Source organism: Apodemus sylvaticus, chromosome 16 (assembly GCF_947179515.1).
Source record: "Apodemus sylvaticus chromosome 16, mApoSyl1.1, whole genome shotgun sequence".
Taxonomy (NCBI): Eukaryota; Metazoa; Chordata; class Mammalia; order Rodentia; family Muridae; genus Apodemus; species Apodemus sylvaticus.
This window is the reverse complement of record NC_067487.1, coordinates 8114839-8140751: the sequence shown is the minus strand read 5'-3', so window position 1 is coordinate 8140751 and position 25913 is coordinate 8114839. Positions and strand designations below refer to the sequence as shown.

The 25913-nt window shown below is 47.7% G+C and overlaps 2 protein-coding genes across 2 annotated transcripts in view; one reads left to right on the top strand and one right to left on the bottom strand.

The window, feature by feature from the left end:
* Srd5a1 (steroid 5 alpha-reductase 1) overlaps nucleotides 1-1557 on the bottom strand; it is a 40743-nt gene extending 39186 nt beyond the window's left edge. Inside the window, exon 1 of the mRNA XM_052159956.1 lies at nucleotides 1060-1557. Within this exon, the coding sequence (XP_052015916.1) occupies nucleotides 1060-1340 (281 nt within the window). The 5' untranslated portion in view covers nucleotides 1341-1557. The remainder of the gene's footprint in view (nucleotides 1-1059) is intronic.
* A 296-nt stretch (nucleotides 1558-1853) lies between these two features.
* On the top strand, nucleotides 1854-23431 carry Nsun2 (NOP2/Sun RNA methyltransferase 2). Its single transcript, XM_052159671.1, has 20 exons — nucleotides 1854-1925; nucleotides 2287-2480; nucleotides 2568-2725; nucleotides 3274-3378; nucleotides 5706-5811; nucleotides 8078-8149; nucleotides 9174-9258; nucleotides 10308-10500; nucleotides 12344-12418; nucleotides 13604-13734; nucleotides 16633-16706; nucleotides 17164-17294; nucleotides 17719-17815; nucleotides 19226-19401; nucleotides 19635-19727; nucleotides 20258-20393; nucleotides 20833-20913; nucleotides 21103-21241; nucleotides 22365-22404; nucleotides 22665-23431. Exons 2-20 carry the CDS (start codon nucleotides 2310-2312, stop codon nucleotides 22945-22947), a joined length of 2346 nt encoding a protein of 781 aa, XP_052015631.1. The 5' UTR covers nucleotides 1854-1925; nucleotides 2287-2309; the 3' UTR covers nucleotides 22948-23431.
* The last annotated feature ends 2482 nt before the right edge of the window (nucleotides 23432-25913 follow it).

Here is a 25913-nt window from a genome sequence, read left to right as displayed (position 1 = left end):
AAATACTCTATCAACAATTTGGGGTACACATAATCTTCCTTTTATGTTGACTGTGCCCCCATATAAAATGCCTGCGTTAAAACTGACAAGAAACACATCAAATCAACTCCAGAGCCCCGTGAAGTGGTGGTACATGCATGCCTTTAATCCCAGCACTCACGAAGCAGAGGCAGGTAGAACTCTGCAAGTTCAAGGCCAGTCTGGACTATAAAGTAAGTTCCAGGATAGCCAGGCTGTTACACAAAGAAACTTGGTCTTGAAAAATACAAACAAAACAAAACACCAAAAAACCTAATCAACTCCTATAACATGCTAGACACTATGGTCTCAGCACTATATCTGAGAAGCCTTTCTTCCTCCTCACTGGAATATAAGAAAGAAGAGGCTCTTAACACACACTGAATTCTCCCAGCCTCTCTACGAAATGAATATTTTAGGATCAGAGAGGATAAGAGACTTTCCCATGTCCCAAATGTCACAAGACTCAACTTCCTTAGATACAGAGGCATCTTTTTTATTGTGTAGTTTTCAGAATGTAGATGGTAACATTTAAACTTTATTTACAAATGTTGAGTAAGTTAGGGATAAGACCTAGAAACAGTCCAGTCTAGTTTATTAGAAAACCCAAAGACTTGAGGTGGCCACTAAAACATTTTTTCACCTCCTGGGAAAGATTCATACCCTCACACACTGAGAAAGCAAAACATCTCTGAAATTGCTCAAGTCCACGTTCGGGGTCCAGAGTGGTTCCAGAGTAGATAGTTAGCAAGCTGAAGCTAGGTCACCTGGCTAGGAGACAGGCTACCAGGGATAGATTCCCCAAAGGGTAACAGTAGAAATGGAGCTTGGATGGCATCGCAGCTACTCCTTAGGGCGGAGTCTGCTGATGTCCAGAGAAGAAATCCGGACCACTGTGCCACTATCCCTGACCAGACACGGACTTCCACCACTTTTGTGCGGTCCTTTCTACCTTCCTTTCTAGACAATCCTTTGCATTTTGGAACTAAGTTTCTGAGCTGCGGGTTCCTCGGGAGCGAGCGCAGGAGGGAAGATCTTTACCTTTGCACATAGTGGATCAGAAACATAGCCAGCAGGACGCGGTTTGGCAGGTGGCCCAGTCGCGCGGCTGCAGGACGGATGCACTCGTACAGCGGCCACACCATCGAGGGCAGCTCCTGTAGGAACCAGGCAGGTCGCGCGGGCATTCGGCGGCCGGGCCACTGAGACGAGTAGCGGCCGTAGGAAGAGCCCACCAACCAGAGCCCCACGAAGGCCACGAGGGCCATGAAACCCTCCAGGTAGACCAGCGCGTCCATCAGGCACAACTCATCCAACTCCATCGCTGAGGTCGAGCAGCGTGCTCCATGCCCGAGTGTCCAAGTGGAGCCACATATAAGCCCAGGAGGAGGGCGCAGAGCAGCCCACAAGGGCCAGCGCTACAGCAGTGTGTACCTGCCCAGGGGAGGGGCGAGCCACCTGCTCGGGCGGGGACAGGACCGCGGGCTAGCACCACCAGAAGATACCCTCCCGCCAGGAATCCAAACTAGAGCCCGATTGGGCAAAACCCCGCCCACACATGGGAGCCCCGCCCCTTTCGGGGAGGGCACCTTAGTCTAGAGCCCCGCCCCACCCCATCTTGGAGAGCTACCCCATTGGCCCAGAGCTCTTTTGGGTCGCAAGGAGTGCAGCCGGAGCTCCGCCCCCTCAGTGCCACAGCAGAGCCCCAGAGCCTTGCAACACTCATAAAGTCCCGCCCACGCAGCAAAGACCCCGCCTCTTCGCTCGAAACAGAATCTCGCTCCGCCCAACTCTGCAACCACGCCCTTCCAAGGTCGAGTCAGGACAGCGACTGATCGCCCGACACTCCATGACTCTTTGCGCACGCGCCACGATCAGGTCGTCCATGCAGGTGCCTGAGTCTCCATGTAAGACTGAGAGATTCACGCTCAGGGCCGTTTGGGGTGGTTTTGAGGGAACACTTTCTCTGTAGGAATACTGCCCTTTTCTCGCGTGAGTTTTCGGCGGGGGCAGGTTGTGTTTTTCAGGCATATATATATATATATATATATATAAACCAATATATATATATATATATTGGTTTTTTGGATTTGGTTTTTTTCGAGACAGGGTTTCTCTGTGTAGCCCTGGCTGTCCTGGAACTCACTCTGTAGACCAGGCTGGCCTCGAACTCGGAGATCCGCCTGCCTTTGCCTCCCAGAGTGCTGGGATTACAGGTGTGAGCCACCACCGCCCGGCTCAGGCATATTTCTTGACTGCTCCTACTAGGACCCAGCCGCGGGGTCCTCGGGATGCAGCCGGAAGTACAGCGTGCTTGCTGTGTGGTGGGTCGCTGTTTGCGCTCCGCGTGTGCAGCCGCGTGGGCCATGGGGAGACGGGCGCGGAGCCGGCGTTTCCAGCAGCCGCCGCAGCCTGAGGGCGAGGAAGACGGCAACAACGGTGGCAGAAAGCGTGACCAGGCGGTAGGCTCGTGGGCTCGCGCGTGGGAGGCTTGCTCATGGGCCAGGTTAGCGGGTGTCGGAGCTTTGCTCACCTGTCATTCCTGTCAGGGTTGGGAAGGTGGATATCCTGAGATCATAAAGGAGAACAAGCTCTTCGAGCACTACTATCAGGAGCTCAAGATCGTGCCGGAGGGAGAATGGGACCAATTCATGGACTCACTCCGAGAGCCCCTCCCAGCCACGTTGAGAATCACTGGTTACAAGAGGTTAGTTTGGTGTGTCTTTTCAGAGGTGTGGACTTGGGGACTTTGGAGAGGGAGCTGTAGTGCACAGAAGCAGCCTCGATTGCTTAGGCTCTGTAGGTGGGAGATTGGAATATGAGTAGAAAACGAAACCCGGGAAAGACTTGGGGGGGGGGGCGGAATGGGTGAGCTGATGGGTCCATCTGAGCAGCACAAAACTTTGCCTCTCAACGCCCATCAGTGTGCATCATCTGCAAGTCTTGTGGCAACTAAAAAATGAATGGCATTCTGGGCCAGAATGCAGAATTGCGTTTACCTTATTTGTAAGGTGTGTCCAACCTGTGGTCCAACACTACAGTGAACTGGAGGGAATTAGAAAGTCAACTGTGTTGCTTTCTTAGATGTTCACGGGGTCACGGTATTTAAAAAAAAAAGTCTGCACACCCCCGGACGATTATGGAACATCTTCTCAGAATTGGCTTTACATTTAAAATACTTGCAATCTTAAAGTTATTAAACATCACCAACTCACCTTTTTAAGATTACTGCGAAACTTGCTTATTTTTTCATAGCCACGCAAAAGAGATTCTCCATTGCTTGAAGAACAAGTACTTTAAGGAATTGGAGGACCTGGAGGTAGACGGACAGAAAGTTGAAGTTCCTCAGCCGCTAAGCTGGTGGGTGTAGAACGCGTCCTTGTGTTGGGTGTTCTTAGGGCCCCAACACCCTTGAATGCACTTCAGGGCTCTTCAGTCACTGCTGGCATAAAGAGCCTGGCTGTAGTTTTCAAGCGTCTGTTTTTGTTTGTTTTCCGAGGATTTCTGGATGTCCTGGAACTTGTTCTGTAGACAAGGGTAGCCTCAAGCTCTTATCTACCTGCTTCTTTTTAAAGATTTATTTATGTATGTGAGTACACTGTGGCTGCTGTCATCAGACACTCCAGAAGAGGGCATCAGATCCCATTATGGATGGTTGTGAGCCACCATGTGGTTGCTGGGAATTGAATTCAGGACTTCTGGAAGAGCAGCCAGTGCTCTTAACCGCCTAGCCATCTCCCCAGCCCCCATCATCTACCTCTTTTCAAGCATCTTAGTGTTCATTTCTATAGTGCTTTTATCAACATGAGATTGGTGTCTACATATTCATAAATGGCTCCCAGTTAATGAGTTCGGTTAATTGGTTTGGGGTCCAGCCTCCTCTTTGATGTTCCCGAGTGGCCTCTTGAACTTCTGTTTACATCCCTAGGTTTCCACATCACAGTTTCAGAGTAGATGTCTGCCCTTACCAAGGGAAGACAAGCTCTGCGTGCCAGTCTCCTCCCTGGTTGCTGTGGCTGTGTTTCCCAGCGCAGCCTGCCTGTATGCTCAGGTTCAGTCAGCCTTCTACTGTACCCACTCCTGTACCCAGGACAGCCCTTTCCTTACCCATGATTCCTGGCACCAGAGGTCTAGCATTTCATTCATGTTCAATACCTGAAACGCTCAGTAACAGCTCAGATGCTCTTCATAAACTTTGAGAAATTTCTTACTATGGTTTCATATTTAAGATTTTGAGGTAGAATTTTCACAAAAATATTTTAAGCAGTTGCTAAATAAGTTTTTTCTGATAGCTATAGGTTTTAATTATTTCATGCTTTTTCATTTCCAGGCAGAGTCTTATTATGTAATTCTGGCTGGTCTGGAAGGTTTTTTTGTTGTTGTTGTTTTGTTTTGTTTTTGTTTTTTGAGACAGGGTGTCTCTGTGTAGCCCTGGCTGTCCTGGAACTCACTCTGTAGAACAGGTTGGCCTCGAACTCAGAAATCCGCCTGCCTCTGCCTCCCAAGTGCTGGGATTAAAGGTGTGCGCCACCACCGACTGGCGGGCTGGAAATTTCTGTGTAGACCAGGCTGGCTTCGAACTCAGAGACACTGTCCCCTCTTCTGTTAGGATTGAAGGCCTATGCCACCATGTCTGCATTTTGGCTATTTATATATTGATGTTGTATTTTGTTTTTAGGCAATCTTTTATGCTTTTTTTAATCATGGACTATAGCTTGCTATTTTTCGCTGGCTATTTGGATTCTCAATATTCTTACCATAGTTAAGCACAACAGGTTCATTTGAGCACTGGATGTCAGACACTAAAATCACTGTACAGAAGATTTGCCAAATTCCACACAAGGACTCCAAACTGGTGGCGTCCATGTAACTACCTCTAGTGAAACAGAATAACTATTGCAGTTGTTTTTAATTGCCTGATAAATCAAAGATCTGTCCAAAATGAGTGAGTAGAAGGGTGCTGTGTGCAGCATCCATGGAAAATTTCATTTTCACAATTTAGGCAGAAATTATCAGAAGTATCTTAATGTACAACAGTTAAGCAGGGTCTTAAGATGCCAAGAACAGTTTTTCTATGTCACTTCCAAGTTTCAAATTTGTCATTTTGGCTGTTTTCCAGTCAGCCTGATTTCATTTTCCCACTTGTTACTGTGACTACAGAGATATATAGAACCTTCATGACCTACATCGTTATAGGAATTCATTGTCCTGTCTCAGGTATAACAGTCAGCACCGACACAGAGATTAATCACTGTCTGCCCTGCTTCGTTTGATGCTGGGTTGAGTAGGCTTGGTGAGTGGGGTATTGAGTCGTACCAAGGCCATCCGTCATTCCTGCCTTTGCATGTAGGTGAATTCGTACAGGCCAGGTGTAGATAACACCTGTCCCGATCACGGACATAAAGAAGGAATGTCCTCAGAGTGGCACAAATGGCAGGAGGCTTCATTCTTCACTCGGCATAGCTGATAACAGGCTTCGTTAAAACCGAGTGCATTCGTGGTTTCCAACAATGGGAGGGGGTGTAGGGGTGGGTTTTGTACGTAAGCTCTTTTGTTGCTTTATAGGATTGCTTTGTACAGAAATAGAAAATAGACTTACAAAATCATAATCAGGAATTTGTCAAACGTGTAAATCCCTGCTACTCATGCCTTATTGTATGAAAATGGTCAATATCTTTCGTCTTTAGGTACCCTGAAGAACTTGCCTGGCACACAAATTTAAGTCGGAAAATCTTGAGGAAGTCCCCATTGTTGGCAAAGTTTCATCAGTTCCTGGTCAGCGAGACTGAGTCTGTAAGTGGGTTCTGTGAGGGCACTGGGGCCGCAGTGAGAAGTGCTGTTGATCACGCTGGCGCTGGCCGCAGGAGATGCTGCTTTGGTTTCCTGTGATTGAGTTCACCTGTCTCTGTTGTCAGCTTGATGAATTCTCATGGCTGTAGAATCTGAGCGTAGAACCAGGCTGTCACTCAGAGTACTAATGTGTGGTCTGCTCCTTCTCCTTAGATGTGTGTTCACTTGAACTGTCACACATACCATGTCCAAGATTTTAGTGCCACTTAGTGGACTGTGGAAGTTGTCTAGTTTACTTGTAATGGCATCACACTTTATCTTACTATATCTTGCCTATTGTATTTTCCCTATATTGAACCTTTACCAATTGTCTTAGTCAGGGTTTCTATTCCTGCACAAACATCATGACCAAGAAGCAAGTTGGGGAGGAAAGGGTTTATTGAGCTTACACTTCCATGTTGCAGTTCATCACTAAAGGAAATCAGGACTGGAACTCAAGCAGGTCAGGAAGTAGGAGCTGATGGAGAGGCCATGGAGGGATGTTTCTTACTGGCTTGCTTACCCTGACTTGCTCAGCCTGCTCTCTTGTAGAACCCAAGAACACCAGCCCAAAGGTACCACCCACAAGGTGCCCTCCCCACTTGATCACTAATTGAGAAAATGCCCCACAGCTGGATCTCATGGAGGCACTTCCCCAACTGAAGCTCCTTTCTCTGTGATAACTCCAGCCTGTGTCAAGTTGACACACGAAACTAGCCAGTACACCAATGCAGCCAAATACATGTAGCCAAGTGCAGCTGTAATTCTCGTAGGTGCAGACCTTCTAGGTTGGTTTGAGCAGCTTCAGTCACTGAACTGTATGTAGCCTAGAGGTGTCCCAGTACAGCTCCTGTCCATTCATGTGGAGCTGGATAAGTGCACTCTAGCTCTCCTTTTTCTTTTGGAGTCTTTAATTTCACATTTTACTTGGGGTTTCCCGTCCTTTTCTTGTCCACCTCTTTCTGACCAAGTGACTCATTCTCTGCCACTGGATAGATCGGCCTCTTGTTCACCAAGCTTTAGAAATGCTCTGCTTCCCTATTCACTGACACCGTTGCCCATTTGAAGGTTGGATCTAGTTCAGTTCCAACTACTAGCCATTTTTTACCTCGAAGGTTTTCTGTCTCGATAGGTAAAGAGCATAAGTTTGCCTGACTTTCCCTCCCTGGGTAGTAAGGATTGAAAGCTGCATGTCCTGCCTGTGCTGTGCTCTGCCCAGTTTCTTATTTAGGTTGGTGGTTGACTGCAAGGCTAGCAAACCATTAGGGATCATCCAGTTTGTACTTTGACTACAGCACAGGCTGGGTCGCGGCCAGTGCAGTCGGCAGCTCGGTGGTAATGGAGACCCAAGTTGTGAGGGAAGGTGACTGCTTGGAAGAAAGGCTTCGAGGTCTTCCCAGGGCTGAGGCAGTGAGAGCAGCTGAACAGAGCTGGCTTTGTTAACTGCAGAGTTTTAGAAGCAAGCAGAGTTACATTGATAAATCAGAAGCTTAAGTCAGTGTGCCTAGGTGAGTGAATCAGTTTAGGTAGGTGCCACAGAATCACTGCTGACATGAAACCAGAAACTCAAGACATAATAACAGGTGGAAATGTCAAGCCTGGATGTCAGGTCTGACTGTCATATGCATGGCAAGTGTTTTGAGTTGAGAAGCAGGTAGCTTTTATGAGAAGCCTGCATGTTCCCTGTATTGGTAGGGTTATGACTGAGGCAGTACTGCCCTCTTGCTCCCTGTCGGCATCTGAATGAGTCTTACCAGCCAGCTCTCAGGCCCTGGATCTTGTGAACACAACAGGAGGGTGTTGATTAGCTGCCCAAAAGATAAAGATAGGATCAGTAACTGATGACTGGTTTCTTCTTCAAGGAGTTGCTTAGCTCTAGGAAGTGGATATGATGGGGGGGGGGGAGTTGCAGATAGAGGACATGTGAGGAAGGAGGGTTGACCACCCTTGAGGATATTCACCCAACTCCTGTGCTTAAGAGGAACGGGACTGTGGGACTAACCTCCAGTATCATACCTGACAGTCTAACCTGATGTTACTGAGTTCTTAATTATCTTTAGGTAGCAAGCGACTATTGATTGGTATAAAAAATCTCCTCTCACTGACCATTTTGTCATAGTAGAGATTTGCTTATTCTTTGTAAGATTACATGGACTTTTCCTATTACACTTGATACATTCCTGATTTGAAATGCTGTTTTTCTTATTGTTGCTGTTTTCTCCCCCTCAAGGGAAACATCAGTCGCCAGGAGGCTGTCAGCATGATTCCCCCACTGCTGCTCAATGTGGAGCCCCATCATAAGGTAGTGTGCCAGATCAGATGGAAGACGGGAGGGTGGGTAGGGATTGGCAGTGTGCACTCCTCTGCTGAAGCCTTCGCAGTATTAGCCTGTCCCATAGGGCTTTGGTTTCTATAGTTTTGTCTTGTGTCTTACAGTACACATAGTTGCACATAACTTTCTCCACTCTTCGAGTTTTGGGTTTGTTTTTTTTTTTTTTTGAGACAGGGTTTCTCTGTATAGCCCTGGCTGTCCTGGAACTTACTCTGTAGACCAGGCTGGCCTCGAACTCAGAAATCGCCTGCCTCTGCCTCCTAGAGTGCTGGGATTACAGGCGTGCACCACCACTGCCTGGCTCTTCAAGTTTGTTTTTAACGTTAACAAATTAACTATACAGATAAACTTGAATGATCCTTTTGTCTAAATCACATTGGCTCCATGGTGCTCATTAGTGCAGAGCACTGTTCTTTGATTATGAGTGATCTGGTGGCTTGCTGTGACCACATGATCCTCTGAGAATGCATCCCATTACTGCATTTTCCAGATGAGGAGAAGGAAAAAGAAATGCAGTGGTCCCACACTGGAGCTGACCCTCACTGTCATGTCACACTGGGCTACTCCTGTTCACCTCTGACTCCACAGTTCCCAGCAGCATCTGTCCTCAGTCCTGTGCACACCTGTGTTTCTGTCATTGCATGACTTCTTGGTTTTATGAGCAGGGAACATTTTCTCCATCCGGTCGAAGTTTGGATTAGGTCTTGGAATGCAAGTCAGTGTATTAGAATGACTCACAAGTTGGTGTGAGGTCAAATGCAGATTCTTAAAGTTTTTCAGAAGTGATACATGTCTGGCCGGGCAGTAGTGGCGCACACCTGTAATCCCAGCACTTGGGAGGCAGAGGCAGGCGGATTTCTGAGTTCGAGGCTAGCCTGGTCTACACAGTGAGTTCCAGGACAGCCAGGCTAAGAGAAACCCTGTCTGGAAACCGCTCCCCCACCCAAAAAAAAAAGTGATACATGTCTGTTTGTTTGTTTGCTTGTTTTTATAGATCTTAGACATGTGTGCAGCCCCTGGATCCAAGACCACACAGTTAATTGAAATGTTGCATGCAGACATGAGTGTGCCCTTTCCAGGTAATCACTGTGGGGCAGGGAAGCTACTTTGGGTTGTGGTCAAGGAGAAGTCCTGCTCTTTCCTGCTTCCTGGGCAGTGATGATACTATGACTGTGAACTGAAGGTAGCACACTGTGATGATGAGTTCTCAAACCAGCACAGTCAGACTGATAGATTCCTATGTCTGTCTGTAACAGGCAGTGGGCCTGCATATCGTTCAGACTTGTGTTTGAGCGCGTGAGTAGGTGAGAAGCAGTTGCACGGTGTTCTTGGTTATCGCTGTTAGCCCCTTCCATTTGGGTGCCCCACTTTCAAGAGAGGGTTGTGGCAGCATTGGATGCCGTATGTGAAGTGGGATGTGATGGGCACTGGTGTGGGGAGGCTGCAGGATGCTCATGAGGTGGTGGCGGACATTTCTGCAGTTTCCCGTCTGTCTTGAGAGTGTGGAGCAGGAGTACTAGTGTTGGTCAGGCCAGCTTTGGGCTGTCCTGTTTGCTGGCTTTCAGCAGCTGCCCCAGACCCCAGTTCTGGCAGGAACAGTTTCTTCTCTGTATTCCTGACGTCTTGTGTCCCTCGCTGTGGTGAAGCGTAGTCTTGGTTGTAAATGTTGTTGAGCATATTCTGTCTTTTGTGGTAGAGTATGGGAGGAACCAGGAGTGAGCAGGAGCACTACTTGGGAAACTTCCTGGGGTGGTTCTGAGCTTGGGTATCATGTCCCAGAACTAGATGATGGGCCCAGGTGACAAGACCTTACCCCAGGCCAGATTGTCATTCTAGAGCAGAGCCCTGCCACATGCCAATTTCAATAACATTCATAGGAAAGCTATTGGCACAAGAGTTGGCACCAAGTAAATTGCTGTTAACAGATGAGTCTTGAAGTTTTGAGGTTCAGGAGCCTATAAACTGCCCAGTCAACAGTCTGCTCCTTCCCCTTGTTATGAAGTCTTGTTCTGAGGTCTGAGGTCTCAAGCTTTCCCCTCACCTGCCGACCCAGAGGTTCTGGTTGTCTGTTTCAGGGGATGAGTCTGCTTCTGCTGCATCTCTCCTGACTACAATTTTATGTTCCTAGAGGGATTTATAATCGCAAATGACGTGGACAACAAGCGCTGCTATCTGCTCGTCCATCAGGCCAAAAGGTTGAGCAGCCCCTGCATCATGGTGGTAAACCATGACGCATCCAGCATCCCTAGACTTACAGTAGATGTGGACGGAAGGAAAGAGATTCTCTTCTATGATCGAATTTTATGTGATGTCCCTTGCAGGTATTTATATTATTAAAAGGCCAGAATGCCCAGAATCTATGAGGAAATCCAATCACGTGGATTAGATTAAACAAAGTAGCACATGAACACTATGTGCGCACAGTTACTGAGGCCAGGGGATGGAGGAGGATGTTAGCTTAACCAGAGTCTTGAGCTAGTTGTGGAACAGTTCAGCATGGCGTTGGGTATAGAAGGGTCAGAACAGCTCCAGAAGAAGAGATGGAATGTAAAATCTACACACACACACCTTAAGTTCCTCTTGGAGCATGTATATAAAAATGTCAGTTTTCTACTAAAGTTTGTTAATTCAGTGAAAAAAATTTCACCTTTGTGAAACTCATTTTAACTGTGTACTGGCACTTCAATTTTAATGGCATAAATGTTAGAGAATGAGACTTTATGTGTAGAAACATTCTGTGAAATGACTGAGTGGCTGTCTTATAAGGAAAGACCCTGTCCTGTTAGACACCAGTTCAGAGGTGGGTGAGGCCGAGTGGTAGCCTGGGCAGGACAGAGTGGTGGGAATGAGAGCTGAGTCTGCGGAGATAACTATCAATGTGTACAGGACAACTCTTCTGAGCAGATTCCATTTCTTAAACGGTTACTGCTTGTAGTAGCACTTAGTTTGACTTGTTGATGGTAGCACCAAGTTTGGCTGAGTTAAAATGGATGGAAATTTTATACTTCAGAATAGCATGAAACTTAAAAGCATGCCCACTTTAACAGTGCGGCAAGTAAAACTTTTAATGTTCTGTATGGAGCTTCAAAAATAAATACATGAGTCATGAATTCTCTCTTTATTTCCTTAATTATAATATTCTGATTAACTGTGAGGGTCCCATGTTTTCTACCCATATGGTCTTAGAAAACATTTTTATATCCTGAAAATAAGTTAACCTTACAAACTCTTGATTATAAGCTAAAGAAACTCCTGAAGTTATGGTAGAGTTTCTACCATGTGAGCCCTGTCTGTCATTCAGCCAGTGTCATTTAAAGCAGGGCTTATGTATGGGGACTTTTCTGTCTTGTGGAACTGAAGCTCTGTGGAGCCATGAGCTAGAGCAGGGCAGACCCCGAGGGCTGGGGAGATGGCGTCTGGCCTGCAAAGTGTGATACCTTTTATCAAATCAAAGGAGAAAGTGAGAAACACTTAGCTGCATAGAAAAAAACTATAGAAGGATTAAATTGGCTTGAGTGAATTGATTGCTGTGACAAAACCTTTGCTAGTATAATACTGATTTTTAAATGTATTATTAACCAGATTTCTAAGTAGCATTTATGCAAGGTCCTAATTCCTGGGTATACAGATTAATTTTACTGGTAATAGTCTAAATATCCCTAATGTGAAATGTAAAGTTTTCCTAAAAGTCAAAGCATTTTGAGTCCTTGGCAGATCTCCGAGTACACAAACAATTCCACACCCTAACACCCTAACAAGTCACTAACAAGTCACAACCAAAACACTGCCTATTCAGAGTGGCGCGTCCTTATCTTCAGCCTGTGCATGTAAGGTATATGCAGAGCAAATGAATTTGTTTGCCATTGGCTCTCGTTCTCACATACTCTGCAAAGACACGCAGCACTCGTCTGCAGCAGAGCACTGTGGATCTGATCACGTGCAGCCAGCACTTCTCCGTGGAAGCAGTCTCTTCGGAATCAGATGAGGCTTTCTGTTCCTGTTACTTGCTTTTGGATTTGAATGAAAAGTGTAGTTTTCTGAATGCTGAAAAAGAAAGTCTTCTGTGAGGATGGAGTTGCACTAGTCAGTGTTTATAATACCTGCTTTGCAGTTTAGCTGGGTCTGACCTGGGTAGGGTTCACTTGTTAAATATCTTCTTTCCAGCGGTGATGGCACAATGAGAAAAAACATTGATGTCTGGAAGAAGTGGACTACTTTAAACAGCTTGCAGCTCCATGGGTAAGTGAACTGCTTAGACTGAGACAGGCAGACCATCTACCAGTGCGCAACGGGAGCCATGGTTAATAGTTGCCTCATGAGAGTTTGACCACCAAGTGTCTTTTAAGATTTTAAAGCAATGGTCTCAACCTGTGGGTTATGGCGCTGTTAGGATACATATCAGATGTTTACAACTGTAACAATATTACACTTAGTAAATAGCAACCAAATAACTTGATGGTTGGGGTTCACCAAAACATGAGGAACTATATTAAAGGGTTGCAGCATAAGAAAGTTGAGAACCGTCGCTTTAAAATGTTATTTAAGTAATGGTAGTGACTGTGAGCTGGTGTGCTGGCACATGCCTTTCGTCCCAGCCCTTAGGTAGAGGCAGGCAGATTTCTTCGAGTTCAAGGCTGGCCTGTTCTAGGTCATGATGCATATTTATTTGCCTTCTACACCCATTTCACTTTGGGCTTCTCACAGCAGCATCTGTCCATGTTCAGAGCATGGCAGTGTTGGTGTGTGGCATTCTTCCGTGTTGTTTGTTTTGCCTCAGTATGTGTATGTGCACACTGTGTGTGTGCCTGGTGCCCGTGGGGGTCAGAAAACTGGAGTTTTGGATGTTCCCGGGCCACCATATGACGGTAGAAGCCAAACCCAGGTCCTTGATCCGTGCTCCTAACTGCCGAGTCCTCCGCAGACCCTCCTGCATGGCACCTCAGGCTCTCTGTAGAGCTTGGTGGTCTTTTTGTCTTTTAACATGAAAAGCATGTGCTCTTCAGTGTGTAGAGGATGGTCTAGTGTACTAGTATAAACTGACTACAAATAATTCAGTAAGTACTTTGTTTATATAATTACTGGTTTTGTAAAATGGAGAAAAGGTTTTATGTTTTTCACAGGAAAACTACATATTTCAATAAATTTGGAGATTTTTTAGTAGAGAAATTCTCCAAATATGTTATACTTTTGTTGTTTAACTATTGGGAAGCATGTAACAGACTGGGGAAAAAAGCTAAAAATAGATGTTGGAATGAACATACAGCTTATATAAGACTACATTAAATTCACTAGCAACCCCGAGAGGTATTTGCTTTGTTTTTATTGTAAAAGTGCCATAAAAGCCCTGTATGTAAGGGGTAAGCAGGTATTCCGCAGCCTCTGTTCTGGGGTTGGGTGTCATGTTAACCCGAAGTCCACCCTCAGCCTCCAGCTTCGGATTGCAACTCGAGGTGCTGAGCAGCTGGCGGAAGGCGGCAGGATGGTGTACTCCACGTGTTCCCTGAACCCCGTGGAGGATGAAGCCGTGATAGCGGCTCTGCTGGAGAAGAGCGAGGGTGAGCGTGGGGCCGTGAGCAGGGGAACAGGTCTTCACCACTGCGTGTGTTTAACCAGTTGTCCTGTAACTCTTTAAAGTGAGGTGCTGTACTTTAAAGGTGGGCTTCTAGGCTGTGTTCGACATATTCCGTGAAGTGCTGGCTTGGAGCCTGAAAACTTGAGCATAAAGCTGTGCTCATCTTTCTCTGCTGACAAAACGATTGATTGTCACTGTGCTAGGCCCGTATACACTGGCTTATGTCAGAGTTTGACGGGTAGAGTGATCCCCAGTGAGAGCTTATCTGTGAGTGTGCAGTGTGTGAGGCCGATTGATGCTGTGCAGCCTTTACCAGGGTCCCCACTTCCTCCTCCTGCAAAACTGAACTTGAAGGTGCGTGTCTGTCTCTCCTCTGCCACCATTTGGCTTTTGTCTCTGGAATTGTGACTGTAGGTTCTCTTGTAGGTGGGCCATGCCGTAGCTGTGTTCTCGTGACTGCCTTGTTTGTGTAAGCCGAGCTCTACCTAGTTGTCTGTTCAGTCCTGTCTTGTTTACCAGGTCATCAGTGGGCAGGCACTGGGATTTCTTCTTTGAACTCCTGTGAACGTGGGGCTGTGAACATGGTGTTAGTCTCTTGTCCTGCTTACATGCTTTGGGTGTGCATCTGAAAGGGGGTTGCTGGATGTTGTAGTACATCTTCCTGTGTTGAGGAGTTACCAGGCCACTCTGTGGTGATGTCAATTGAACATCCTAACACATGGTTCAACATGTCCTTGGCTGACCTATAATTGTTAGTGCCTGTCCCACTGCTGTAAAGTCTTAAGATACTGAGTTCCACTGAGACATCAGACAGGCAGCATTTTCTAACAGTATTCCAAAACAGCATTTTCACAATGCTTTTAAAAGTGCTTCATGGCCGGGCGGTGGTGGCGCATGCCTTTAATCCCAGCACTTGGGAGGCAGAGGCAGGCAGATTTCTGAGTTCGAGGCCAGCCAGGACTACACAGACAAACCCTGTCTCGAAAAACAAAAAAACAAAAAACAACCCCCACCCCTCACCCCAAAAAAAAGTGCTTCATTTTCAGCCTTTTGCTGAAATGTTAGCTTTCTGCCATTAACTTAACCAGTATTAGAGTTTTTTCAAGCAGTCAGTAGGTTTTTTTTCCATGTTTTGATATCATAGTCTACCAGAGTGCCGTCCTCACAAGCATGGAGGAAGTTAGACATAAAGTGGAAGGCTCACTCACATTTCCATGGCTCAGCACCCACCGCCTGCCATCCGAGCATTAGGGGAGCCTCCGCTCTGGCTGTGCTGTGCTGTGCAGTCAGCCCTCAGCCTGGTCCTTTGGTTGACATTTGATAGGTTGGATTCTTACACTGTAGCCTTAGTAAAGATGAGATTTTGGAACAATTATTTTGCACGCAGAGAAGGAAATTATCATGATGTCATACCCACAGGCACTCTGGGTCAAGTGATAAGAATTGAACTTGGTCAGATTTTTCCTGTGTCAGCTGACGTTCAGGAAGATGGGTTCTGATCGCTAGAAGGACGGCCTAGTCCCAGAGCCGTGAGAAGCAGTCAGCATACTTAGCATTGGCAGCTTCTTCCTGTCACTTAAGCCAAGTGCTGTCAACCAGGGAGTGGGAGGCAGAGGGACTGACCGAGTTAAGGCCAGCCTGAGCCTCACAGGAGCTCCTTTTCGACAGTCCTTGACTGGCATGGACGGTTCTTGGGATTGGTCCTCAGCAGAACCCTTTGAAGGTAGTTGTAGGATGTGAGGGATTCACACTCTGGAGCTTTTTATTGATATAAAACGTGACTGGTTGCTTGGTGAGCAGTTCCCTTGACTAGAGTGCTAAGTGCCGCCCAACTCACCTGAAGCATGGGCTTGATGATGACAGGAGCATTCCTCTGTGTCGGGCCTGGCATTTGGTCCCAGTCACAAGATTTAAACAGAAAATGGAGCAGCAAAAAGTGCACAGAGTACTTAGGTGCAGGGAAATCAGGGACTATCATCAGGTGCTCAGAGCTGACACACTGGGGGAAAGATGGCTCACAGCCATGGAGTCTGCAGGTGGGGTGGGCTCCTGCCTGACTTGGGGAACACTCTGCTTCTAGATGCTGGAGAGATCCGGTGTCTACACTTTGTGTTTGCTTGGAAGGAGGTAGATTCTTAGAGCAGACTGCTTCTGTGGAAGGTTCCCCTAGCAAGTGTCCCCTTGAGGGTCTTTTTGTTGGTTTACAGTTAATTGATGTGTCTTTACCTCTCCAAGGGGCTTTGTTTCAAGTTCGTTTTGGTAGCTGATTAAATGCTAACTGATGGCTCCATTGTACAGCTTCTTACAGTCTCACTGTTGTAGACCACAGGACCAGAGCATGTTCACAGCTGCCCTGCTGTAAGACTGCCGCATTGTACCCAATGGGCAATTTTAGAAAACATTTATAATTGAACATGATTTCTGGGGTGTTTGTTAGACAAAAAGTCACGAAGACACAGATCACCTAACCAATGTGTGTGTAGAACATATCCGCCTCAGAATAGTAGCTGTGGGAGGCAAACGGACAGTGACTGAACTTAATGCATACAGCTTTAAATACCTGTATTTAATAATACCTGTATTTTAGCAGCTTGCATTTCCAGAATGTAGTTAAATGACTTTAGTAAACTCATTTAGCTGAGTCTGTCACCACAGTCCAGTTTGAGTCCATTTTTCACCCCAGGCAGGTTCTTTATACTACTGGCTCTCACTCCCGTCCTCCTCTCAGCTGCCTTTCCTCTGGGGACTCGCCTTCTCTGGACATTGTTAGGAGTATAGCTGCAGTGTATGCACTTTGACATGTGGACTTCCGGGGTTTTCTTTGACTGGGCACAACGCACCAACCTTCATGGGCTGTTTGCCTGTTTCTGTGTGTTCCTAGGCGCTCTCGAGCTTGCTGACGTATCTGCTGAGTTGCCAGGACTAAAGTGGATGCCTGGAGTCTCACAGTGGAAGGTAATCTGTGATGGCCAGGGACACCTTGAAAGAGCCACAGCAAAGAGAAACATTTGTGTTGGGGCATTATGAATCAACGCATCACATGTTGTACAGTATAGATTCTACTCGCAGATCCTATTTAAAGACAAATGCTATAATTACAGGGTTTTTTTCCTGCTTTTGTTCCTTATATGGAACCTGGGTTTGCTCTCCTGCCCATAAATATGACCTTGATACCTTTTTTAAAAAATGTGTGTGTTTTTTAAAAATGTTCAATTTTGGTTTATAAATCAAAATGGTTCCCCTCACAAAACAATCTGAGATTTGTTTTAAAAACAAAATGGAGACCTAGTCAGTGGGTATGATGATGTTGGTCCTGGACTTTGGGGTGCAGGTTACTCATGTGGGGCAGTCACTTTGCCCTGGGTACCAGTGTGCTCTTCACTGTGGTGGTGCTGCTGCTCTTGTTCGACAGGTCATGACTAGAGACGGGCAGTGGTTTGCAGACTGGCATGAGGTTCCCCAGGGCAGGCATACACAAATCCGGCCTACCATGTTCCCACCTAAGGACCTGGAAAATCTGCAGGCAATGCATCTAGAGCGATGGTAAGTCTGCGCACTGTGGGCTGTAGAGTAGGGATCAGCTGTCAGGTCGATGAGGTTGGCATCCCCTGTTTGCCAGCACCAGTGTTTACAAACAGTGGAATAGGTTTCGACCTCAGAGTTCATTGTTTGGACGCTGCATGTGCCTTCTGCCCGTCCTTCAGTGATGTGCAGTCACTGTGCAGCGCGGTGGCTTCATCCCGACAGCTCCAGACAGCGTGTAGTGAGCCTCGGTCATCACTTCTACCTTCCCATCTCTGTCTGTGTGCTCCCCTTCCTTCCCTCCATGGGCTTCCCAGTGAGGATATGCGGCTCTTCTGTGAGAAGGGCCGAGTGTCTGCAGTAAGGCTAGATCAGACCTTAGCAGACTAATACCAAAGGGACAGTTTTGGATCATTTGGCTGACTTTGCATTTGTACTGTTGTAGCCTTCGAATACTACCCCATCATCAGAATACCGGAGGGTTCTTTGTGGCAGTATTGGTCAAGAAAGCACCAATGCCCTGGAACAAACGTCAGCCCAAGGTCAGTGGTAACAGAAGACAAAACCTGGAAGAGTTAATTTATTTCAAATGCAGAGTAAAGTGGAGGTTTTGAGGGCTGAGGGTGTTAAAGTCTGAGCTTAAAGAAAGGGAGCTGCATTTCAGTTTACTTAACAGCTGTTGGAAGGGGTGAAATTGATGGTGGGCGGGCTGTGGATTCTGATCCTGCACCCTGAGGTCCATTCTGCCCACTTTCACTCTCCAGAGAGTAAGAGCTGCTCTGGAAGAAGACATTCCCTCCCATCTGCGAGCCGTCTTGGGAGGCTGTGACACAACAGCCTTCCCTACCTCCATGCACAAGCTGTTAAAAACCAAATCCAAGTCACAGCAACAGCCTCAAGAGAGGCTGCTTGCCTGCTGCCTCTGAAAAGACACAGCACAGCGGTCTGTGGCTTTAATTGTGAGCGGTGTCTACCTCTGCATGACTGACTAGTAAGATACTACCTCATAGGAGTGTGTCTCCAGCAGGGCGCAATGTTCACTCACACAGGCCAGGCCGGATACCCAAAACTTGGTCTGAGGCAGAGTGAGAGAGCTGAGGTAACATGGAACCCAGCAAATGACACAAAGACTTTATAAAGCAAGACAACAACATATCCACAGTAAAATGGAAGAGAGATCAAAGCCCTGTTAAGACAGCATGAAGCCAGAGGCACCTCAAGTGTATGCACAACACACTCATAACAGCCTCGGAACTGTTCGCAACAGCTCAGAGCCACCAGCTGTAGGTAGGGACACAGGAATGCCACTAAGATGCACATACCCAGAGTGCACACTGCTGGGGCCGGGGACAGCTGAGTGGGCGACCACTCATAGTTCTTTTCTGTTTGTTTCAAAGCTGAGTAGCTTTAGTCCTAATCCAAGATGACTTTGAATTGCACAACAATTCCTGGCCACGTTTTATAACCACAGAAGGCTTGTGCGGTAGGCAAGTGTGCTCCAGTACTACTTGCTTCTACTCTGAGCCAGTTAGTCGTATATCATGCTTTCCCCAGTTCTGTATCCCAGTTCCTGAAGCCCTGGGTGTGTGCTCCTCCCCGTTACATCCTGGAACAGTTTTCACAGCCCTCTTGTTAAGATGACAATCAGTTATGTGTCTAAGCCTAACCCTGCAGGACCCGTGTCTTACCCAGTGCGGACACAGGGTTCTTAAGAGCATGAAGGCTCTGTAAGCCTCTCCGATGTTCTTTGTGAGGCTGTTGGAGAGTCAGCCATTCCTGCAGATTCTGTTGAAAGTGCAAATTTTAAAAGCAATATGTTTTTAAGAGAATATTTGTCTTCCAGTGCTGTAAAAAACATGCAACTGGTTGACAGGAACATGATAGTCTTAATTTCCATATAGTGCTGCGAAGTGTGTCACTTCTGTGTGAAAATGAATTTGTTCCTCCGACAGGTGCAGAGTAAATCTCCAGAGGCCAGAGAGCCCACGGCATCCTCTGTGGCAACAGAGGGAAATCCCAGTGAGCAGTCTGAGCCAGAAAGTCAGATGGTCACTGGAGCTGGCGACTCAGAAGCAGCTCACAGCACTGAGAACACAGAGAGTAATGAGAAGAAAGATGGCGTGTGTGGGTGAGGAAGAAGGCGACATCTGAGCAGGGCTGTCTGTTGTCTTCATAGCCCTCCTTCATAGCTAAATGGGGTCCCAGAGCCTAGCCATGGTGACTTTGAGGGGAATGAGGACACGGCACCACTTGTGTTGTGTTCTGCAGGTCAGACAGCACTCCGGTCAGGGTTGAGGCTGCCGTGCGGACTGCCCCTGTCACACCTGCTGACCACCTTCGTTCTCCCTCTTCTCCCCTCAGCCCTCCTCCATCAAAGAAGATGAAGTTGTTTGGATTTAAAGAAGATCCCTTTGTATTCATTCCTGAAGATGATCCTTTATTCCCACCTATTGAGTAAGGATCCCGCCATTTGAATCCCACTTTAGAAAGTTCATTGTAGCAAAACAAAGGCATTACCAATCACAGACAGCTAGTATTTGGTACTTGGCTCTCTTCTTCTCGGTCATGCCTTAGAGCTGGGTAGTACTTGAGAGACACTAGCCTTCTTCATTAAGCTGAAAAGGAAGAGCCATCTGGAGGTAAAGGCGACAGGAAGCACTGACAACTGGGATCCAGTGTAGGTTCAGCTCACTCAGGACGTCAGGCAGCGGCCAAGGCTCCTGGTCTGCTCTTACCTAAGATACTCAGGAGCCGGCAGGCTTGAGTGGGAGTGTGCTTGTCCTGCACAGAGAACACAGCAAAGCGAACACTGTAAAAGCTGTAAGGTTTGGCTCAGGTTAGGGGTCTGGGCTCCCTCCCGGTCATGGGAACAGCAGTTTGCAGAAGAGCAGCTCTTGTGACTGCCCTTACCTGGCAGTGCTTGGAGGTGAGGCGGTGAGGCCCGGTGGCCTGCCGGGCTCTTAGCAGCGCTGCTTTGTTAACAGGAAGTTTTATGCCTTGGATCCTTCGTTCCCGAGGATGAATCTGTTAACCCGAACCACAGAAGGAAAGAAGCGGCAGCTTTACATGGTCTCCAAGGAGCTGAGGAATGTACTGCTGAACAACAGCGAGAAGATGAAGGTGGTGGGGGCGGGGCTTGCACACCACAGCGCTGTCACTCAGGAGGGGCGGGTCCCGGGGTTTCTTCTTTGTTTTCTCCCTGGACACTGTCTGAGGCTTGCCAGCCTAGTGGCTGTGCTTCCTAACAGTCCTGTCAAGCCTTGGGTCTCCTGGGTCGTCGGAGCAGTAACATGAGGCACTCCTGTCTTGTTGCATCGTACCTAGACGAGTCCAGCTTATTCATGTGTTTCATTGTTCAACTTTTAATTGTTGCAATGAGCTGTGGGCATAGATGTGACTGGAAGTTTGGTCTGATTCCTGAAAACCAGTTTGAGAAAAGGACTGTTTTTCTGTCCATCCTTTCTAAAGCTGCTCATAGGCAGCCATACTGCCTATAATGAAAGGGGCAGCAGTGAATGATTGTCCTGAATTCCTGTTGAATCTCATTTTTAACTTACAGGTCATTAATACCGGGATAAGAGTCTGGTGTCGAAATAACAGTGGTGAAGAGTTTGAATGTGCATTCCGTTTGGCACAGGAGGTAATTTGGAATAGGATTTCAAAGTCCTAGCCATGGTTAATGTGAAACAGCCAGAGAGGGGCTTTCTGGTGTGCCACTTAAGTTCAGCATCTAAGAGGTCCTTGAGTTCCTCCAGGGCCTAGGTTTCTTTGGAGCCTTGACCCAGCAGAGGGAATCCTGGATCACAGTGCTCTTTCTTGACTCTTACAGGGAATATATACATTGTATCCTTTCATCAACTCAAGAATCATCACTGTATCAATGGAAGATGTGAAGACACTGTTGACCCAGGAGAACCCATTCTTTAGAAAACTGAGCAGTGAGGCCTACAGTCAAGTCAAGGACCTCGGTGCGTAAAGGGATCCAAGACACCAGTTAGCTTGCACTACTCCTGAGGACCGCAGATGACAGCAGCACACCCTCAGTCAGTCCTCTGTGTTCCACACCCTCAGATCTGACTAGTCACGGACTGAGGAAAACTGAGAGGAGAAGCAATCCTCTCTGGCAGGGGCTATGCTCAGTTGGCACAGGGTTCCCTTAGCATGCTCACCCAGGGTTTGCTCTCCAGAGCCTGCATGAACTGTGCATGCCTGTAGTTCCAGCACTTAGCAAGATCAGAAATCCAAGGTCATGCTTGGCTACACAGCATGTAATACGGAATAACAAGTGTTGTTAGAGCATTCGAGATCAGGTGGAGTGCAGGATAATAACTGCTGACACGACAGTCACCTGCAAAGGGATTGTAAGTCACTTGGAGATTCCCTTACAGAGACTGTGGCAGGCTTAGAGATGTGCCGTGCCAGTTGTAGGAAAGACCTGAGCCCTTTACAGGGTCCTTCACCTTGTGCCCCAAACGGAACCCCTACTTGTACTCAGTATAAAGCACTTGGGCCTGACCCCTTGACCTGAGCACATCTGTGGCTGAGGAGTGCAGCTCAGACTGGGGTGCCCTGCTGTCCTGGCCTCATGCACTCTCTTCTCACCCTGGTGTGTGTCACAGGCCTGCAGAGTGCAGAACACTCCTTTCAGCAGAGAAGGAGAAGGAACTTCACATTAATTCATCTGTGGAGGTTTACTTTACTTTTTATCTGTCTCTGGGATTGAGGCATAGTGTACTTGTAGAGTCAGAAGACAACCTGCAGAAATGGGTTCCCTTCGCCCACTGTGGGTTCTGGATTTAACTTCATGCTGCCGTCTTCAGGCTTGGACAGGAAGCACTTTGACCAGCTGAGCGGTCCCACTGGCGCTTGTCCTGTGTTGAGGTGGTGGAGCTTTCGTGCTGCATCTAGGAGTTGGGGCATTAGTTAACCTTGAGTGCAGAGAAATGACCAGTTAACTCTCCACCTCATGCTTCTTCTCCATTCCGGCTCCCCTGTTGATTGAAAAGGATTTTCGTCCACCTGTATCCCTGCTTAGGAGTTGTGGTCACATGTGTGACCTTGTCACATGTGTCTGTTTCTCTTTTCTTCCAGCAAAGGGAAGTGTTGTGCTGAAGTACGAGCCGGATTCTGCGTGAGTATGCCTGCCTTGTGGGAGAAGGAGCTGGTTATGGTGTCACCGCAGGACTTACGAGGAGGCTAGGGCGAGAGTGCTGCCTCCAGGAGTTCCCCACAGCAGGGGCACTAAGGGTGGCAGGATCACAACTCTGACTGCACACCTGCAGGAATGGGGCAGTGGGCACAGAACTTATTCCAGAGGTTGTGTTTCAATATCGCAAGGTGATGGAGCGAACAGCATGCTTAATGCTTACACGGGACCTTCTTTTTTGGCAGGAATCCAGATGCCCTCCGCTGCCCCATCGTGCTGTGCGGGTGGCTGGGAAAGGCCTCTATCCGGACTTTTGTGCCCAAAAATGAGCGGCTTCATTACCTCAGAATGATGGGTCTGGAGGTTCTGGGAGAAAAGAAGAAAGAGGATGTGGTTCTTACCAGTGAGAGCGCTGGCAGCCCAGAGCCGCCTGAAGATGATGAGGATTCCCAGCCGACAGCACAGGACCCCAGCATCCCAGACTCAGTCCCTGGCTGTGACCCAGCTGCAGCTGAGCCATCCCGGTGAAGATGTCTCCACACGTTGAATTGGTACCATCCCTTGCTGGAGATTAAACCTAGAATGTCCTTAGCTGGGACCTGGAAGTGAGTGGGTGGCCACAGACGGGAGATTTCGGAGAGGCTTTTGCAGAGTGGATACATATTTCTGCTGTTAAAGGCTAATGCAACACAGCCTTTGCAGAAAGTCAGATCCCTTGTCGGGCCAGTATTGGCCTAGTCTTCTAAAACTATAGTATCAATCTACAAGTCTTTGGGAAGCAGCTCTGTGCTTTAACACTTTCTGGACTGCACATCAGTGTCCCGTGCAGTCAGCTGACACTGAGGTCTCAGGTGACTTCTGTGCCTTTGTGATAAAGGGTAAGGTGAGCCATCCCAGAGGGAAGGCCGGTGAATCATGACAGCAGTTTGGGGACTGTTTGTGCTTATCCTGGAGGTGCTTTAAAGTGGGGCGGAGATTGCTCGGGTCAGGAAATAAAGAGCTATTATCATAATGTGTCTTGGCATGTGACTTGGATTTACTTTTAGTGGGCTAATGGGAGAGAAAAGCACGCCCTCTTGTGTCTCACAGAGGATTTGAAGCTGGGCTGTCGGCCGGGCTCACCCATGTTCTCCCGCCAGAGGTCTGGCAGGAGCTCTTCCTTTCTGTGTGCTACTGTATTTTGTCTGCACTGCTGATCATCAGTTACTCCATGTTCTTCAGTCCTTCCTATACACGCTCTGAGTCAAACACCAGCTCTCTCTGGAGTTCAGCTGTGCCATGCTCATAAAGATCAATCCAGCTGGATTTGTTTGTTTGTTTCTATGCCCTGAGGAGGTCTTAGGATCCTCACTTGAATGTCCAACTGTGCTGTACCACAGGTTGTATGCTTTTCTACCTTGGGGAGGGGCCAGAGGGCACAGGCCAAAGACCAGGATGGGATTCCATCCGTCTATGTGGCTGTGGGAAAGCCACCATCTGCTGGTTAAAGACATTGGTCCTGGCTTTTGCAGGGGAGGGAAACCCGAGTTTCTATGAGTAGCCCTCCCCTGCTCTACAGAAAGCCGGGTAGGTAACTCACTGGTTCCCCAGAATGAATTCTGGTGTTGGGCCCTTAGGAGGAGGGGCAGACTTTGCCTGGTTCCCTGCCCAGGGGAGGCATTGTAGCAGCAGTGGGTCTTTGCTGACCCAGCTCTTACACAAGGAGCTGACCGTGAGGTGAGAAGACCACTAAGCCTTGGAAGGACCTCACTGCCACGTAGAGAGGTGTCAGCCTCAGCAGTGCGGCCCTGGCTGCCTCCATCTTGTGACTCCTTTACAGGGTGTGGGTTAGTTACTGTGTAGAATGTTCTTGGGCATTTATGTCTGATTAGAGCAGATAGGCAGTGCAGCTAGTGCGTGTGTCGCCCTTGGCTGTCGCCTCGTGGTGGCAGCCTTGCTTGTTGGCAGACATCTGCCTACCGTGGTGCCAGTCCCTGTGCCTTACAGAGAGGTCCTGCTTTTTCCTCACCAAACTTGAACAGCGTCAGCATCGTTTCTGAGACATGATTTTATTAAGTTATGAATCTGAGACCCTCCTGCTTCAGCCTCCCAAGTACGGGGCTTATAAGTATGAGTTGCTGTGCCAGCTTGGATGCCAGCTTGTAGAGACCCCCTTAGCAGATGATACTTAACTCTGATTCTTGGTCAGATCCTACTGGGAGTACAGGCCAGGTGGCAGTCCTGGGTGCCACACAGATGTGGAGCCCTTCAGGCAGCGTGCATTTCCTTTGGGTCCTAGGATATTTAAAATGGTTCCAGTGAATGCCTATAGTGACGTGTATTTTCTTCTCAATTTCAGTAAGTTGTCTGAGTCCTCTAAGGTACTTTGTGGAAGTAAAGACGTGTGTCTGTAGGACTTCTTGGCCTTGCATAGAGAGTTGTGTGCGCTTCTATTTCCTAAGTGGTGACTGAAGTGGCTTTGTGGAGCAGGTGTAAAGTAGCCATTTCATCCTTGTAGGTGGAGTAAAAGACAGACTTTAAACCCTTCTGGGGCTGGAGCAGCGGCTCAGGAGTTCAGAGTACTTGCTTGCTCTGCAGAGGGCCTGAGTTCAGTTCCAGCACCCATGTCATGGCTCCCAGCTCCAGGGAATGCCGACATGGTTTCTGCATGTACTTGCACAGACATCCAGATGCATGCAGATTCAAAAAGTAAGGCTAGGGAAAAACCTCTTGTTTCCTTTGAGTTTAGGAGTGTATGCCACAGCACCAAAGTCTGGGTAAAACATGCCTGCTTCTAAACGTGCTGCACACCAGTGGGGGTGTCCTATGCTGGCACAGTCATTCCACACATCGTAAGTCACGACAAAGGCCTGTGTTGGCACAGGACCTGGGCAGGGAACTGGAAATCAGCTGCTGGTGGAGAAGTAAGCATGTTGTCATGTGTCTTAAAAGTTCACAAAACAAATACAGAAACTGTTGGTCTCTGGGTAGAGCTGGTCACTGAGTGAGGACAGGTAAATGTTTAAATAGTGAACTATGGAGATTTAAGGCTACTCTGAACCAGAGATAAGTAAATACAGAGTTCAGGAGACAATCATACAAGTAACAGTCCCAAGAGTTGAGCTCTTAGCTGTCTGTAACCTTTGCGATCTTCACACAGCCACACTTGTGGCTGCCGTGCCCCTCAGCACTTTGAGAAAATGAACCATTGCCTCTTAGGGGAAGGCTCAGCCACATGCAGTGGACTTGTGCCGATTCTGTGGCCATCACCAGGCCTTGACAGTGATGCCTTCCAACTTGAGAATCCATGTCCTTGTAGATTCTGTGTGTGTGTGTGTGTGTGTGTGTGTGTGTGTGTGTGTGTGTGTGTGTGTGTGTTGTGGGGCTTGGGGCGGTACCACACATACTGACTTGTCTGTAGTGTGTGGAACGGGGACAGTTAAGTTGTAGAAGACTCGTGTTCCAGTCAGGGTTGCTACTGCTGTGATGAAACACCATGATCAAAGCAACTTGGG

Bases quoted from the DNA above. Each gene is read 5' to 3' on its own strand.
- Nsun2 (XM_052159671.1), top strand. From the start codon at position 2,310: ATGCAGCCGGAAGTACAGCGTGCTTGCTGTGTGGTGGGTCGCTGTTTG. The intron at 2,726-3,273 runs GTTAGTTTGGTG...ATTTTTTCATAG, and splicing joins AGAATCACTGGTTACAAGAG to CCACGCAAAAGAGATTCTCC. The intron at 19,402-19,634 runs GTGAGGAAGAAG...TTCTCCCCTCAG, and splicing joins AAGAAAGATGGCGTGTGTGG to CCCTCCTCCATCAAAGAAGA.